Source organism: Pogoniulus pusillus, chromosome 26, assembly GCF_015220805.1.
Source record: "Pogoniulus pusillus isolate bPogPus1 chromosome 26, bPogPus1.pri, whole genome shotgun sequence".
In the NCBI taxonomy this organism is placed as follows: domain Eukaryota; kingdom Metazoa; phylum Chordata; class Aves; order Piciformes; family Lybiidae; genus Pogoniulus; species Pogoniulus pusillus.
Genome location: NC_087289.1, coordinates 3,890,829 through 3,908,552, shown reverse-complemented (window position 1 = coordinate 3,908,552; position 17,724 = coordinate 3,890,829). Strand labels below are relative to the sequence as shown.

Genomic DNA, 17,724 nt, shown 5'->3' with positions numbered 1-17,724 from the left:
GGCATGGGATGATGCTGGATGCATCATGAGGGATGAGGCACACCCTGAGCACAGAACCTTGGCAGGGTGAGATCTTGCTGGATAGAAGAACAGCAATGTAATGCTTGTAGAAAAATCACAGTATCATCAGGGTTGGAAGAGACCTCACAGATCATCAAGTCCAACCCTTTACCACAGAGCTCAAGGCTAGACCATGGCACCAAGTGCCACGTCCAACCTTGCCTTGTACTGCCTCAGGGATGGGCAGTCCTTGTTCAGTTTGGACAAAAGCTGGTGCTGGTCTGAGGTGTCCAGCTGTGATATTGGTGCTGGACTTTCAACCACATAACTGCACAGCTTTTGGTTCTGAGCTGAATCTCTTCTGGCTAGGGCAGAGCTCACTATGCCTGCTCAGAAAAGGCAGATGAAATCAACAACCCTACAGACGTGCTAAAGGTGTCTACAGAAAGTAGCAGCTGATCCCATCCAGATTCCTCACCATTAATCTTCATCTAGCATCACACATCTTGAGGTCAAAAGTGTTGAGATCAGCCAAAATCAATAACATTCTATGTTGTTAGTGTATCTTGGTGCAGTGCAGCTGTCCTTGCTATGCAGGGAGCATAACTTAATCTCCCAGCATGACATGTTGAATTTATTGCTTGATGATGTTCAGTGAATATAGAGTGGTGGGTGGGGGAAGTCCTGGCTTTTGATTCAGAATTTGTACTACATCTGTGAGTAAAACCAGACATTTGATGTGCTGACTCAGAGCAACCTGCTGCCCCTTGGGCTGCAGCCTTTCTCTGTGCTGCTTTCCTCCTTTCTCTGTGCTTACAGTATTGATCTGGCTGGTTCGAGGTGGATGCAGGAACTGACTGGGTGGCAAAAAAGGGAGATCAGACACAGAAATCATATCGAATGACATTAATCATTGGTGGGAAGAAAAGCAAGCAGGTTTTTATACTTTTATGTAAGGAGGGGGAGGGAAATCATTCAAATAAAGAGATTGTTTCCCTTTCAGCCTAGCCCTTGAAAAATGCCACAATGAATTTTTTAATCTCCTTAAGTGAATTCCCTAAGCTAGCTTCCTCACAGGCATTTGCTCCTAGTATCTGTGTCAGCTTCTTAGCCTAGGCAATGCTGCTCACAATGCTGACTCCTGTGCTAAGAGGCATCTCTGCATACCTGTTCCCCAGGCTGCTTGCTTGCTGAATACTCCCCAGGACACGAAAAGTGAGGCAAGGACCAAAAAGGGAGCTATAACTGTAGTCAGTTTAAACTGAAAATAATACCCTAATGGCACAGATATCATCCAAGTCAGGGAGAATTCTGTTGTGGCTTGAGCAATGACAGAGTTTCATCTCAAATCTGTATCCCATGTGTCCTGATAGTATTTATTGTTTGCCTGTTTGGATTTCTGCTTGTATTTGGCTGTCGTGCTTCAGGCTGCACTCTCATGCAGCTCAGGGGTTGATTTTGTGGCAGCTGGTTTTGGCCACTTCTCAGGTGGTTACTGAATGCAACCTCGAAGTCTAAACCAAACAGGCATCTGTGATGGAAAGTGAAGCCACTGCTTTCCAGGACCTTTGCTGAGATAAGACTATGACTTGCCTGAGGGCAAAGGAAACTCCACATAGGGCTCTGGAAAGCTTTAGGAGGTCTTTGGAAATTGTTTCTTCCTTGAAGTGGAAGCAACTGATTTCATTCTGCTGTTGCTTCCCTTGTGGGCTAAAGTTGAACTAGAAGCAGGACTTCTAGTCCTGCTAGAAGCTCCAGGGACTAGAAGCTCTGGGACTAACTTCAAGGAAGTCATGGAGAGCAATTTCTTTCCATGCATGATGATTCTTGCAGCGTCGTTCTCAGTGTCTATGTTATCACCTTGTGTGATATACAATCAGCCAGGGGCTAGGATGTGCAATCCCATAGTTGTGAGTGCCCACAGAAATGCTGTGATCTCTTGCTCTGATGCCAGAGTTAAAATGCTTTGACTCTGGACTCTATTATGCCCTCTGAACCAAACCACTTGGCAAACCTGCCTCATGATTCCACTCAACCCTGCCATAAGGATTTGAGAAGAAAGCCACAAGAAACGTGGTGGTTTTGGGTCCTTGTCAAAGTACATCAGAAGACTGTTGGGTGATTACTTTCTTTTAGAATTCATTTTAAGCTTGCATTCAGAGTGAAAGTCTGAGCACATACTTAAAAGGGCTGAAATGCAAGGACAGCCTTGCATAGATTGTGGTGAGAAGCCATTGAATTTAGTATAAAAACTTACTGTGGATTCAGGAGAGGAGAAAACATTAAGTATAACTATGTGAAATCCCACCCTGTACTTCTGGGTTACTTTAAACTGCCTTAGCTTTCTCTGTCTCCAAAGCTCTATTTTTCTTGGTAGAGTAACCCATAAAAATATTCAGACTTCAGCTCTGTGGACCTGACATTTTCTTCTCCTCTCCACTTTCTGCATGCTTTCCCTAGACACAAAGAAAGCCCATGGGATGTACCTGCAAAGGAGATGCCTTCCTCTCCACAGCTGGGGATGAATGCTGTTGCAGACAGTGTGAAATTAACATTTTGAGATGAATAACTGCTCTGGAACTCCCTTGCCATCTGACTATGTATTACTGGTCACAGGATTGCCTAGGTCAGTGGTGGGGTGTGTGTAATTACAAAACACTGGGCCGTTGTCCAGGTGGTTTGTGTAGGCACAAGCACACCTTTTAGCTATAAATGTGGCTGAAGGCCTAGACTGAGCAATACTGTGGACAGTGGAGGGAGAAGGTGATGGTGCAGTTAGGCAGTGTCTCATGACAGTGGGCAGAGCTGTTTGGAAGGTGACCAAGGGGCACCAGAGCCTGCAGCAAATTTCTCCTCTTGGGCTGTCCACCAACCTGTGGGCAAGGGCAGCCAGCCTCAGCTCTGCAGGGAGAGCTGGTAACAGTACTCAGGTTAAGCCAGCTGTGCTGCAGGGCAGCTCTGGCTGGTTAGGGTGCTACCACACCTTCATCCAATTCTTCCTCCTACCCAGCCATTGTGCTGAGATGATTATTGCTGCAGCAGTCATGAAAGCAACAGGGCTTTGTCTCCAGCTGCTGCTGTTTGCAGTATCATGTGTAAAGACAGTCCCACTTTTCTTTGTGTTGACAAGACACTAGTCCATGAAGTAATGCAGTGGAAGCACTTTCAGACTTATCTTAGTAGGATGTGAGCTGTGTGATAGCAACCACAGCAAGAAGAACCAGGTGGAAGCACCTTTAGCCTCCACAGCAAAAAAAGAAAGCCTAGAACCTATCTGACAGAGTCCTTTCCACATGCTGCAACTGCTGATGCTTCAGGGGATGAGCCCTTAGCAGGTGATCTGAATTGCTCATTCCTCCCTCGTGCTCTTCTGGTACCAACAATGTCTGGGTTAGAGGTGTGCTGGTTTGAGGCTAATTGGAGTGTTTTACTGAGAGAAATTAAATCCTCAGCTGTGAGAAGAAAGAAAACAACCTGTACCCTACATCACCATTCTTCTGCTGAGAAACACAGCTAGGAAAAATATAGATAAGACACTCACTTCTCACAGGCTGCTCAGCTCTCACTTCTGGCTGTGCCCTCTTTCTGCTCGTCTGCTCTCTGTGGCTGTCTCTGCCCTAACTCTCTAATCCACCTAACCCTTTTTCTTCTAACCTCCTTGCCATCTTTTTTTGACATCTCACTCCAGATCTCTAGCTTTATCATGTGAGACATACATGGGTTAATCTGGTTATATCTGAAGAGAGAAGGGGGTTTGGGTTGGAAGCCCTCCTGGGGACTCTGATTGTTTCAGGGAGGGATACTGTGTTCTGCATTACTTTTAACTGGTATCTAACTGTATGTATTTGTGTATCTATGCCTGCATATTGTCCTAAGACGTAACTAGCTTCATTCTTTAACTTCCAGCTGGCTGAGTCTAGTCTGGGTGATTTTCTTAAGTGTATGAGGGGCAGATAACTCCCAAACCATCACGAGAGGCCACCAGTAGATAGCACTAGCATGGCCCTTTGCTCTGGTAGGGCAGGCTTTCCAAAAGGTTTGGAGCTTGACGGAGCAAAGGCCTCCTGTGACAAGTGATGACCGTGAGCTTAGTGTGCAGAGTATTCTCTCCTCCTCCTCAGCACTTTAAACAGAGCAAAGTGCTCCTCATGGAGAGCTGGCCCTGCACACCACAGCCTGAGCTCTCCTAGCTCTCTTTAACGGTTGTAATTGTGAAATACTTGCTGCATCTATAATTAGGGAGTAGAACAGATGGCAAGAGCTTAGTTATAATTAAAGCCTAATGCACAGTAAAATAACCCAATGCAGCCAATGATTCAGTGGCAACCAAAGAATGTTAATTCTTTCTATGTTGGGTTAAGCTTCAATTGCAGGAACTGGGACTTCAGGGATATTCTGTTGCGTCACTTATTGCATAGGGACATGGCTTTGTATGAAAGGGTTGTGTGGAAATGGTTGATTGCTGTGTATTAAAGCCCTCAGCTTGAAATGATGTGTGGAAAAAGGCATGTGAATTCTTTTTAACAAGGCAGAATCTGCATGTTGTAATCTGTTTGGGAAGAGACTTTTCTAAAGCCTGTCTGCCTGGTAATTGATTGGTAATGCTTTAGGATAAGTTATTTGGAAAGAGGCATTCATTCAGTGCTCTTAGAATCATAGAATCAACCAGGTTGGAAGAGACCTCCAAGATCAGCCAGTCCAATCTAGCACCCAGCCCCAGCCAATTAACTAGATCGTGGCACCAAGTGTCTCATCCAGGCTTTTCTTGAACACCTCCAGGGATGATGACTCCACCACCTCCCTGGGCAGCCCATTCCAATGCCAATCACTCTCTCTGACAACAACTTCCTCCTGCCTAGATCTCCCCTGGCACAGCTTGAGGCTGTGTCCCCTTGTTCTGTTGCTGGTTGCCTGGGAGAAGAGACCAACCCCCACCTGGCTACAACCTCACTTCAGGTAGTTGTAGCCAGCAATGAGCTCTGCCCTCAGCCTCCTCTGCTGCAGGCTGCACACCCCCAGCTCCCTCAACCTCTCCTCATAGGGTTTGTGCTCCAGGCCCCTCACCAGCCTTGTTGCCCTCCTGTGGACACATTCCAGCATCTCAACATCTCTCTAGAATTGAGGAGCCCAGAACTGGACACAGCACTCAAGGTGTGGCCTGACCAGTGCTGAGTACAGGGGCAGAATAACCTCCCTTGTCCTACTGGCCACACTGCTCCTGATGCAGGCCAGGATGACATTGTCTCTCCTGGCCAGATAGGCACACTGCTGGCTCATGTTTAGCTACTATCTACCAATACCCTCAGGTCCCTTTCTTCTTGGTTGCTCTCCAGCCACTCATTACCTTGTTCTGAAAAGCTGAAGTCTGAGTTACGAGCTTGGGACAGAAGTTTAATCTTTTGCCTGCTTGGAGGCTGCAATGTATGACACACTTGGGTTGAGTCACAGCAGAAATTATTTAACTTTGGAAAGAGTGAGGTGCAAAGTTTTGATCCTATCACATATGAGGGTTTGGGGTTTTTTTCGAAGATGCATGTATGGGTTATTAACATCAAAGTGCAGGGATGAGGGTAATGCAAGAGATTCTCCTTAGCTTCTCTGTAAAGACATGAAACATTGGCTTTGCAGCTTTGCTCTGAGAGGAGGAAAGGTGTATTAACTTTCACATGTTGCCTAAGTGGCAACAAACTATTACTTTATGCCCATGTACTTTACTGTGACTGCTTAATTGGATTTTCCAGCCCATCCTGGGGAGGAGGCACTGACTAGCAGAGATGGGCATGCCCTGCCCTCAATGATTTTGAAGCTGTAAGTCAGGAAAGGAACCCCCATGCCCCTAAATGTAAGTGTTCTGTGTACAGCTCTGGAGCCCCCTACACAAGAGGGGCATGGAACTGTTAGAGCAAGTCTGGAGGAGGGCTGTGAAAATGCTCAGAGGACAGAAACAGCTCTTCTATGAGGACAGGCTACAAGAGTTAGGGCTCTTCAGCCTGGAGGAGAGAAGGCTTTGAGGAGGCCTTATAGTGGCCTTGCAGTACCTGAAGGGGACCCTACAGGAAGGCTGGGGAGGGACTATTTACAAGGTCTTGTAATGACAGGACAAAGGGTAATGGGTTTAAACTGGCAGAGGGGAGATTCAAACTAGATGTAGTGCGCATGGTGAGACACTGGCACAGGTTGCCCAGGGAGGTTGTGGATGCTCCCTCCCTGGAGGTGTTCAAGGCCAGGTTGGATGAGGCCTTGAGCAAGCTGTTCTAGTGGGAGATGTTCCTGCCTATGGCGAAGGGTTGGAGCTGGATGATCTCTGAAGTCCCTTCCAACCTAAACCATTCTGTGATTCTATTCCACGACTCTGTATAGCTCCATCACAGTCCGGAAGGCGCACATCACCTGTGTGAACACACCCATGTTAATGGCTATCTGGGTGAGCTGGGTCCAGCTGGCTGGGAAGGTGTGGAAGTGCAAGCTTCAGCAGAGGTTGTGCAGGTTTGCAACCAGGGCTTCCATTGCTAGTGGTTAATGCTTTGGGGATTTTTGGTTTAATTGCTGCTAGATCTCAAACTGGCTTTAATATCATTTGCTCAGCTATGCCTGCAGGAGCTGTACTTGCACCTCAGACTTGCAAGAGAGACATAGCTTTAATGCTGGGAACCAGAGCCCTGCTGCCCAAGCAGTGAGTTTTTGTTTTATCCTGTTTGGAAAGGAGAAATTCTTTTGAGACCAAGATTTTTACATGGGGGACTCATTTTCTGAAGCTGCCAAAAGAATGAAGGTTTCTGCTTGCTTCAAGTATGCAGGAGATGAAAAACAGCATGGGGTGAAAAACAGCAGGGGATGGTAGCAACAACAAAACGTTGCTGTGATTCAATTCGGCTCTGACTCACAAGGAAAAGTTAGAGGGGTTGAAAGATAAATGATGCAGCAATATTCAGACTGCTGCTTTTCTGTGTCCTCATCGTGGCTGCCAGTGAAGGCTATCCTTGCTAGTGGCTTTCTGAGTGAACCTCTGTGTGCAGACAATTGCTGAAATCAGAATCATAGAATCAACCAGGTTGGAAGAGACCTCCAAGATCATCCAGGCCAACCTAGCACCCAGCCCTAGCCAGTCAACCAGACCATGGCACTAAGTGCCTCATCCAGGCTTTTCTTGAACACCTTCAGGGATGGTGACTCCACCACCTCCCTGGGCAGAACTTCCTCCTAACATCCAGCTTCTACTTCCCCTGGCACAACTTCATCTTTCACTTTGCTTCACACAGAGAAAGCCTCTTCTTCATTTCCTTCTGGTCTGGTGCTGCTGGCTGTCTCTGGTGGTTCAGAAGCTGGCATCCCCACGTGTGTGGCTTCTGATGTGAAAGCCTGGGATATGGGAGCAGAACATGGAAAAACTTTGGGGTTGGTTTGAGGTGAAAGGACAAGTGTGAGCCCGAGCTAGAAGACTGAAAATAAACTGCAGGGAGCTTCTGGTCCTGCCCTCCTCTGCTATTCATCCCACAGCACAAGGGAGCTGGATCTGTGGGTGCAGGCTCTGCAGATCCCCCCTGCTAAGGAATCTGCCCCTGGAAACAGTGAGGGATGGGTGCAGATCCCTGTCAGGGGAAGTAAGGGAAATCATCCCCGGCCCTCTCCTTCTCCTCCTCTGCCCTTGCGCAACAAGTATGAGGCGCTGCATGCAGAGGGTACAGAGGGTGAGAGTGATGAGGATCACCCCACTGAGACATTGCCTAGGGTGGAGCAGTCACCACCAACTGTGGTGACTAGCTCCACAAAAAACAAGAAAAAGAGAAGAGTTGTAGTTGTCGGGGACTCCATCTTGAGGGGGACAGAGGGACCCATTTGTCGTCCCGACCCGTCTCACAGGGAGGTCTGCTCCCTTCCTGGTGCCCGGGTTAGGGACATCACCAGGAGACTCCCAAACCTAATCCAGCCCTCTGATTATTACCCCTTGTTGGTAATACAGGCTGGCAGCGATGAAATTGAAAAGAAGGGGACCAGGGCAATTAAAAAGGAATTTAAAGCCCTGGGGAAATTGATAGATGGGGCGGGAGCGCAGGTGGTGTTCTGCTCAGTTCCCTCTGTGGCAAGGGAGTTCACAGAGAGGAATAGCAGAACCTACGATATCAACAAATGGCTGAAGGGATGGTGCGAGCGGCGGCGTTTTGGGTTCTTTGATCATGGGGGAACTTTTACTGCGCCGGACCTGCTGGCTTGTGATGGGGTGCAGTTATCTAGGAAGGGCAGGAGAGTCCTGGCACTGGAGTTGGCAGGGCTCATTAGGCGGGCTTTAAACTAGGTCTGAAGGGGGTGGGTGAGGAAATTACTCTCTCTGAGAAGGAGAGAGATGGAAGGAAACTAAGGACAATTGAATCGAGAGCCCAGCTGAAGTGTATCTACACCAATGCACGCAGCTTGGGTAACAAACAGGAGGAATTTGAAGTCCTGGTCCACCAGGGGGACTACGATGTAGTTGCCATTTCAGAAACTTGGTGGGACGACAGACATGACTGGGCTGTTATACTGGAGGGATATAACCTTTTCAGGAGAGATAGGCAAGGGAGAAGAGGAGGAGGGGTGGCCCTGTATATTAGAGAGTCACTCCATGCCATTGAGCTAGAAGTGAGGGATGAAGGGGTAGAGACCCTGTGGATTAAAATCAGAGGTAGGACTAATAAATCTGACATCCTGGTTGGAGTCTGTTACAGACCACCCAACCAGGATGAGGGAACAGATGAGATATTTTACAAACAGTTGGAGGCTGTCTCAAGATCTTCAGATCTTGTCCTTGTGGGTGACTTTAACCTGCCAGATATCTGCTGGGAACTTAATTCAGCAGAGAGGAGGCAGTCCAGGAGATTTCTGGAGTGCATGGAGGACAGCTTCATGACCCAACTGTTAAACGAGCCTACTAGGGGTCAAGCTCAGCTTGACCTGCTGCTCTCCAACAGAGAAGGGCTGGTAGGAGATGTGATAGTGGGAGGCTGCCTAGGGTGTAGCGACCACGAGTTAGTGGAGTTTTCAATATACAGGGAGGTAGGGAGGCACCTCAACAAAACCTACACCTTGGACTTTAGGAGGGCAAACTTCAATTTGCTCAAGGAACTTATTTCCAATGTCCCCTGGGCAGCAGTTCTTGAGAACAAAGGGGTCCAGGATGGTTGGACTTACTTTAAACAGGAGCTCTTGAAGGCACAGGAACTGGCAGTTCCCACATGCCGAAAGATGAGCCGCAGGGGGAGGCGACCAGCCTGGATGAGCAAAGAGCTCCTGAAGGAAGTGGGGGAGAAAAAGAGGGTGTATCGCCTCTGGAAGGAGGGGAAGGCTTCTCCTGATGTGTTTAAGGAGGTAGCCAGACTATGTAGGAGAAAAATTAGAGAGGCTAAGGCTCAGCTAGAACTTAGGCTGGCCACTTCCGTGAAATTTAACAAAAAACACTTTTATAAATTTATCAATGCTAAAAGGAAGGGCAAGAAGACCCTCCACTCCTTACTGGACCAGGAGGGGAACACTATAACTGATGATGAAGCAAAGGCAGAGGTCCTGAATGCCTTCTTTGCCTCAGTTTTCAACAGTAAGGAGAGAGGAGGAGGAGGCAAATGGCCTCTTAAACTGGGGGATGGGGTCGGGGAGCAGTGTGTTCCCCTGGAAATTCATGAGGAATTAGTTCAGGACCTGCTGAGCCATCTGGACACCCACAAGTCCATGGGACCAGATGGGATCCATCCCAGGGTGCTGAGAGAGCTGGCAGCTGAGCTGGCCAAGCCACTCTCCATCATTTTCCAGCAGTCCTGGCTCACCGGAGAGGTTCCAGGAGACTGGAAAATGGCCAACGTGGTCCCCATCCACAAAAAGGGTCGGATGGAGGAACCTGGGAACTACAGACCCGTCAGCCTGACCTCAGTGCCAGGGAAACTGATGGAGCAGGTTCTCTTGGGGCCAATAACTGCGCACCTGAGGGATGGCAAAGATCTCAGGTCCAGCCAGCATGGGTTTAGGAAGGGCAGATCCTGCCTTTCTAACCTGATCTCCTTCTATGATCAGGTGACCCGCTTGGTGGATGTGGGGAGGCCTGTGGATGTGGTCTATCTGGACTTCAGCAAGGCCTTTGACACTGTCCCCCACAGCAAACTGCTGGCTAAGCTGTCAACCCGCGGCTTGGATGGTAACACTCTGTGCTGGGTTAGGAACTGGCTGGAGGGCCGGACCCAGAGAGTGGTGGTGAATGGTGCCACATCCAGCTGGCGGCCAGTCACTAGTGGTGTCCCTCAGGGATCAGTGCTGGGCCCCATCCTCTTTAACATCTTCATAGATGATCTGGATGAGGGCATCGAGTCAGTCATCAGCAAGTTTGCAGATGACACTAAGCTGGGGGCAGATGTGACTGAGCTGGAGGGCAGAAGGGCTCTGCAGCGGGACCTTGACCGCCTGCACAGATGGGCAGAGGCCAATGGGATGGGGTTCAATAGCTCAAAGTGCAGGGTGCTGCACTTTGGCCACAACAACCCCATGCAGAGATACAGGCTGGGGTCGGAGTGGCTGGAGAGCAGCCAGACAGAGAGGGATCTGGGGGTACTGATTGATACCCGCCTGAACATGAGCCAGCAGTGTGCCCAGGTGGCCAAGAGAGCCAGTGGCATCCTGGCTTGTATCAGGAGTGGTGTGGTCAGCAGGAGCAGGGAGGTCATTCTGCCCCTGTACTCTGCACTGGTCAGACCACACCTCGAGTACTGCGTTCAGTTCTGGGCCCCCCAGTTTAGGAAGGACACTGAGATGCTTGAGCGTGTCCAGAGAAGGGCGACGAGGCTGGTGAGAGGCCTTGAGCACAGCCCTACGAGGAGAGGCTTAGGGAGCTGGGGTTGTTTAGCCTGGAGAAGAGGAGGCTCAGGGGTGACCTTATTGCTGTCTACAACTACCTGAGGGGTGGTTGTGGCCAGGAGGAGGTTGCTCTCTTCTCTCAGGTGGCCAGCTCCAGAACAAGAGGACACAGCCTCAGGCTGCGCCAGGGGAAATTTCGGCTCGAGGTGAGGAGAAAGTTCTTCACTGAGAGAGTCATTGGACACTGGAATGGGCTGCCCGGGGAGGTGGTGGAGTCGTCGTCCCTGGGGCAGTTCAAGGCAAGGTTGGATGTGGCACTTGGTGCCATGGTCTAGCCTTGGGCACTGTGGTAAAGGGTTGGACTTGATGATCTGTGAGGTCTCTTCCAACCTTGGTGAAAAATAACAGAAAAAAAAAAAAAAAAAAAAAAAAAAAAAAAAAAAAAAAAAAAAAGGCCTTCACCCATAAGGATGTGTTCCCTGGGGCTTCTGTCCTCAACCTGGGCTTGACCCCGCAGGACATGACGACACCATGTGTATTTGTGGTGCAGTTCTTGCCAGAATGCCAGACATGTTGCACAGCAGCTGTATGGAGAGGCCAAGCCTTCCACCTACACAGCTCCTGCCACCCTTTTGATATGCAATCCTGACCCCATGGGGTGGTGTTGCCACCTGTCCTGGGGCACTCCGGCCTCCAGCCCAGCTTTAGCCCAGGCTGTGGCCCCACTATGTCTCAGGAACGCCCCGGAGATGGTGGCACAGATGCACTGATGTCACAGAGGGAAATTCCCTCTGCCCACCAGGTCTGTCGCTCCCTCCTCTCCTCCAGTGGTGGGAGTTTCCCATGGGAGTTGCACAGCATTCTGCCAGCTCTCCAGGACAGGGACCAGAGCACTGCTAGGAAGCTGACAGCAGGACAAAAGTTTCCCTTAGGTCTTGTTTCTGGTTTGTCACTGTAGTCACTGCTGCCTCTGTTTTGCTTTGTTCACATGCGAATGAATAGCATAAAACTTTGGGCTTTGCTTTTCTTTGGCATGTCAGGGAGATGGAGGAAAATTCCACCTTGGGTTGTTGGTCTCAGGCCTGCTTTCTGTAGCTTCCTCTTCATGAAGAGAGGAGCCTTGTTGTTTAGTAACAGCTAGGAGGAACTCCTCCAGCTTTCATATCTGCTCTTCACTGATGGTATTGCCTTTACAGTCAGTTTTGTTTGATTCCTCTTCAACAGTGAGAAAATGAAGATGGCAGCTTCCAAAATGCATGTTGAGCTTCAAATCTGCTTTCATACCCTTCTGGCTATGCAAGAACTAATGGCAAAGCTTCCCACTGCTTCCACTTCTCAGGGAGGAGAGGGGAAGACCATAAATGGTCCTCCTCTGTGCTGGGAATGTCTGCAGAAGAGGGTATATTCAGAGCTGTACTGAGGTTTTGCTGCCAGACTGTGATGTAGGTAACCATGTCTCTGAGGATCATGGAAGGTCAGTGAGATATAGGCTGGTGCATTGGAATTGAAGCAAACCTCAGGCAGGGTCTTTGGCTTGGAGTCATTCCAAAGAGACATGAAGAGTTGGCACTTGAGAGGCCCAGAACAGTTTCACAGCCTGCTAGGATCAGGTTGGGCAGGGATCTAAGCAATCTGATCTAAGTCAATCTATCACTGCCCACTGCAAGGAGGCTGGACTAGATGACCTTTAAAGGTCCCTTCCAAACCAAAATATTCTGTGATTCTATGAGATTGGTGCTCTGGACTTGCTCTTAACACTTGTCTCTGTCCTGGTACATAGGAGGTATGACAGCCTGGAGGAAACAAGGGAAGCCACTGACTGTCCTGTGGGGGCTGGAAGCCTTCATAAAACATGGGACACCTGAAGAGCAGAAAGTGCTTTGCTGGAAGCTGTGGAGGTGGATTAGAAAGGAAAGCAGTGGGAAGCTCCTGTTGTAGCTCTTGTGGGTGACTTGGAAGTAGCCAGGGTTGCTCAAGCAGAGGACTATAGTATGCACATTCTGACAGGCAAAGGCCACAAAGCGAGAGATGGTGAGGAGGAAGAACAAGAAAGGCTTCAGCTTTTCTCCTGTGGGGTAGCAAGTCTTACAGTCCCTACCATCCCAGACCCTGGTGAGACAAGATACTGGGATCTAATGTTCAGGAAGTTTGTTCCTTGTGAAATCATTTTTTATCCCTGCCAAGGAAAGCACCAATCTACCTATCCTTTACTGTGAGTGGATGTTTCTCTGACAGTATGGATGTGACAGGGGAGACACCAATGGCAACCAGATAGCTCTGAAGGTAATTTGTGCTGCTGCATTGAGCAGATCAGGAGCAGAGCCATCTCCTTTGCTTCTTTCTAGGTCTGTGTAATAGTTGATGGGCAACATGGGGACAATGCAGAGCTCAGGGTGTGTGGTATGACATGAAGGCAGCAGGTCAAAGCTGGTGTGTGTTTTAAAGTCCACAGTTATCACTGACATGATCAGATTTAGCTGAATGTGGGGAGCTGTACATTAAGACATCTTTGTCAGCTTCTTTTTAGGTGTGCCTAGCATTGGGCCAGACTGCTTGCTCACTTGAGTCATCACCAGTTCTGGGCCTAGGCTGGCAGCTGGTGACCAAGCATGCCCTGGACCACAGATGTTTAACAAGGCCAAGTTCAGGGTTCTGCACTTTGGCCACAACAACCCCAAGCAGCACTACAGGCTGGGGACAGAGTGGCTGGAAAGCAGCCAGGAAGAAAGGAACCTGAGGGTACTGGTAGATAGTAGTTGAAGATGAGCCAGCAGTGTGCCCAAGTGGCTAAGAGAGCCAATGGCATCCTGGCCTGTAGCAGTGTGGCCAGCAGGACAAGGGAGGTTATTCTGCCCCTGTACTCAGCACTGGTCAGGCCACACCTTGAGTGCTGTGTCCAGTTCTGGGCCCCTCAATTCAAGAGAGATGTTGAGGTGCTGGAAGATGTCCAGAGAAGGGCAACAAAGCTGGTGAGGGGCCTGGAGCACAGCCCTGTGAGGAGAGGCTGAGGGAGCTGGGGGTGTGCAGCCTGCAGCAGAGGAGGCTCAGGGCAGAGCTCATTGCTGTCTACAGCTACCTGAAGGGAGGCTGTAGCCAGGTGGGGTTGGGCTCTGCTGCCAGGCAACCAGCAACAGAACAAGCAGACACAGTCTCAAGTTGTGCCAGGGCAGGTCTAGGCTGGATGTTGTTAGGAAGTTGTTGTCAGAGAGAGTGATTGGCATTGGAATGGGCTGCCCAGGGAGGTGGTGGAGTTGCTGTCCCTGGAGATGTTTAAGCAAAGCCTGGCTGAGGCACTTAGTGCCATGGTCTGGTTGACTGGATATGGCTGGGTGCTAGGTTGGCCTGGATGATCTTGGAGGCCTCTTCCAACCTGGTTGGTTCTATGATTCTATGTTGCAGCAGCATTTGCACAGCACTGTCCTGAACTGCTGCCTGGTCTCAGCCTCTCACGTCCCCACCAGCAGTTCTGGGCTTCCTGTGCAGGGCAGTACCAGCATGGAGGGGCTTGGGTATGAATATTCTTTTTCTGATTTCTTTGCACTAGGAACAAAAGGTGCTTGGGAAATGAGGAAAATTGTTTGCAGAATTGTGGTATTTGTAATTATTAATTCATGCTTTAAGTTTGCTCTTCTCCCTGTCCGTTGTCTCTCAGTATGGAGGATGGCAGGGGGAAGTTTGTAAGAGCCAAAAGGCAGAAATGAGCCACTCTGAGGTCAAATCTATCAGTCAAATCTGTAACCAAACCTAACAGTGAGGCCAGAGATTGGCTGCTAGCAAAATGTGAATTATTATTGAAGCTTTTACCACCACTGCAGCATTCATGTCTGTAAGAATCATACTTCTGCTTCTTCTTTCCTTTGACTGGGGATACTGAAAATATCTGAGACCTCTAAATATCTGTAATATTTAGTTGAGATAGGAAAATGTGCTCAAAAGGGATACTGACACTGTGTATTTCTGTTCCATTGGTTAGCTAAGCTAGCTAAAGATATTTTATTGCTAGTGGGAGGGAATTATTTCTCTCTCCAACATTCTAACAAAAAATCCCCAACCATCTCACAAACTTCTTGCCCTTAAAATAAATTAACTTCAACCTAGGGAAAGAAAAAAGTAAAGGGGGGAGAAAAAAAATCAACTTAACAACAAAACAAAGGGAAAAAAGTACATCACCCAAAAACCCCTGACCACAACCACTCCTCTGGAAACCCCAAAGTATGAATGAAACGTTTCATCCCCTGGTGTAAAGGGTGGGGCTGATTGCAGCTAAATCTTGAAACCAGCAGTTGCAAAGGTGGCTCAGCGCAAAGCTGGCATGGAAGCATAGAATCAACCAGGTTGGAAGAGACCTCTAAGACCATCCAGTCCCACCTATTGCCCAGCCCTATTCAGTCAACTAGACCATGGCACTAAGTGCCCCATCCAGGCTTTTCTTGAACACCTCCAGGGATGGCGACTCCACCACCTCCCTGGGCAGCCCATTCCACTGGCAAAAAGGCATCCTCCCTTCCCTGTCTTCCTTAGCTCTAAGTTACTTGTTCACAGATTCTCGTAGCTCAGGACTGGCAATGCAGAGATGTCAGGAAACTCTGTATCTCCCATTCACTCTTGTTTAGAACTATGCCCAGCACACAGGCATCCTGGCACTGAGCTTGGGTGGTGGTAGGGATACCATTGTAAATCCTCAGCAGTCTCCTCCTGAGGATATAAATGTTTGTCTCTGCTAAAACATAATCTCGTGGTCATTTCAATGACAGCTTAAACTGAAGCTTCAGTGAGCAGGCGCAGAGGGGTAATGGGAGAGTAGTCCACAGCTGTTTTCTCTGGCTGTTTTTCTCTCCCAGACGTGAAAGCAGCAGTGGTGGAGCAATGCCCTGCATTCCTGCCCACCTACACACATGCTTCCTCTGCATATCCCCGTGCCGCCTGCTTACCGCAAGCACTAGAGGCTCGGCTGTAAATCCGCTAGCCAGACAGATCCCTGACACCCTGGCTTCCGCCCTGCTGCTGCAGGACACGTGCCTGCTGCTGTTAGCTTGCCATCACCCAAGCAAGGAACCTTCCTAGGAAAACTAATGGGCACAGGTCTCATTTCCTCTTGAGATCTGCTATGGCGAGTAGCTCCTGCTTGCCTGTGCGCTCAGACTGCTGTGATGAAGTTTGCCAGTCCTCGTTGGCAAGGGTTAGGGATGGGCCCAGCACTAGATAAGTCATAGAATCATAGAATGGTCTGGGTTGGAAGGAACCTTCAAAGGTCATCAAGTCCAACCCTCTCTGCAGTCAGCAGGGGCATCTTCAACCAGGTCAGGTTGCCTAGAGCCCTGTCAAGCTTCACTTTGAATGTCACCAGGCATTGGGGCCCCAACCATCTCACTGGGCAATCTGTTGCAGTGTTCCACTTCCCTCATGGAAAAGAACCCCTTCCTAACATCCAATCTATAGCTACTCTTTTCTAGTTTGAAGCCTTTGCCCCTCATCCTATCACCACCAGCCTTTGTAAACAGTCTCTCCATCCTTCTTGTAGTCCCCCTTCAGGCACTGGAAATCTGCTATTACGTCTCCCCAGAGCCTCCTATTAACCCATCTCCTTTCCCAGAAGGTGAAAGAGAAAGGGAGTAAGGGAGAAAGACTTTCAGAAAAGAAAACTAAAGCTACTTCAACAAAAATTAATATCAAAATAAAATCTATACAAACCCAGAGCTGAAGTCAACTTTCTTGATGACCACTACATCTCTGCTGATGCTGTGGGCTAATGCCAGGGAAGTTCCAAAATTGATTCAGTGGTAAATGGGAACTGGATTCAGGACCTGGATTTTGGAATTGAATTCTAAAACACACAGATCAGAATGGAAGGTGGAACAGACAGCATTTTCCTTGTAGAAAAGAGCTTGACCCTCATGATCCCTTAGCTTTATACCAAAGATAACTTCTATGGAAAGGAATAACTTGTTGGTCAGCTTAGGGTTACCTGTCCTGTCTGCTCCTCCATACAGGTACAACCTCTTACTTCTTGCACCCCCAACATGGTGCACAAGATTTAGCAGTGACCTTGGTCTCCATAGGAGCAGGTGTAAGCAAGAGCCTTTCTGCATACCAGTCCTTGGTAGTAACTATAAACATCAAGTGCTGTCACTGCTAGAAGCTGACGCTGTCTGCAAAAATACATGGTTAACTTCAGAAAGTGCAGTTACTTAGAGCAGACTGAGCTGAAAAGTAAAATCACCAAAGAGAATTACTTCAACTAACTCAAAACAGAAGACTCAGGACCTCTCTGAAATCTTCAGCTCTCAAGTGTCTCTGGCTAACATCTCCCAGCAGTGCAAATGAGGTTGGCCAAATACCGGTGAGCCTGGAGAGCCTCCCAGCTATGCATTGGGGTACTGGCAATTCACACGTGCACACACCCTGTGGCTTGTGTTTCCACTGGGGACTGTGCTATGTGAAGGAGCACCTTGCAGCTGAGAGGAGTTCCACACAGCCTGACTGCAGTGGGAGGTAGCACTGCCTACCTCCATGGTGAATCGACCTGCAGCTAAATGCTGCCTGCGAGGAGGGGACAGGAAGGAAGCTGGGACTGGGGGGGGGGGAAGAAACTGGCTTTTGCAGGTAGTCTTTGTGCACTGTCACTAGTAGGGTTTCCATGGTTTTGTTTTCCAGACGGGAAAAGCAAAAGATAGACCTTCTGAGCTACCTTGGGCCATCTCTGTGGGAAGCTAAAATGTCCAGCTCTCTGGGAAAAGCAGCCAGGTGCTGTGTGAGCTGCCAAAATGAGGTAAACTGTGAGTGATTTGCATTTGCCCAGCCCTCAGCACAAGAGCTGGAAAGGACCTTGGGCTGTTGCTGGCCCCTTTTGATGTTTTTATGGAAACATCTTTACTAGACACTCCTTCCCATCAATGCCTTGTGAGTGAGAAT

General features: G+C 48.9%; 1 protein-coding gene across 13 annotated transcripts in view; it reads left to right on the top strand.

Annotated features, from left to right (window-relative positions):
- Window positions 1–17,724, top strand: part of TP63 (tumor protein p63) — a 176,752-nt gene that overhangs the window by 47,395 nt on the left and 111,633 nt on the right. The window contains exon 2 of one of the 13 annotated variants that reach the window (XM_064165640.1): window positions 17,467–17,581. The exons of the other annotated variants lie outside the window; for them this stretch is intronic. Within the exon in view, the coding sequence (XP_064021710.1) occupies window positions 17,528–17,581 (54 nt within the window). The 5' untranslated portion in view covers window positions 17,467–17,527. The remainder of the gene's footprint in view (window positions 1–17,466; window positions 17,582–17,724) is intronic. 13 annotated transcript variants of the gene reach the window in all.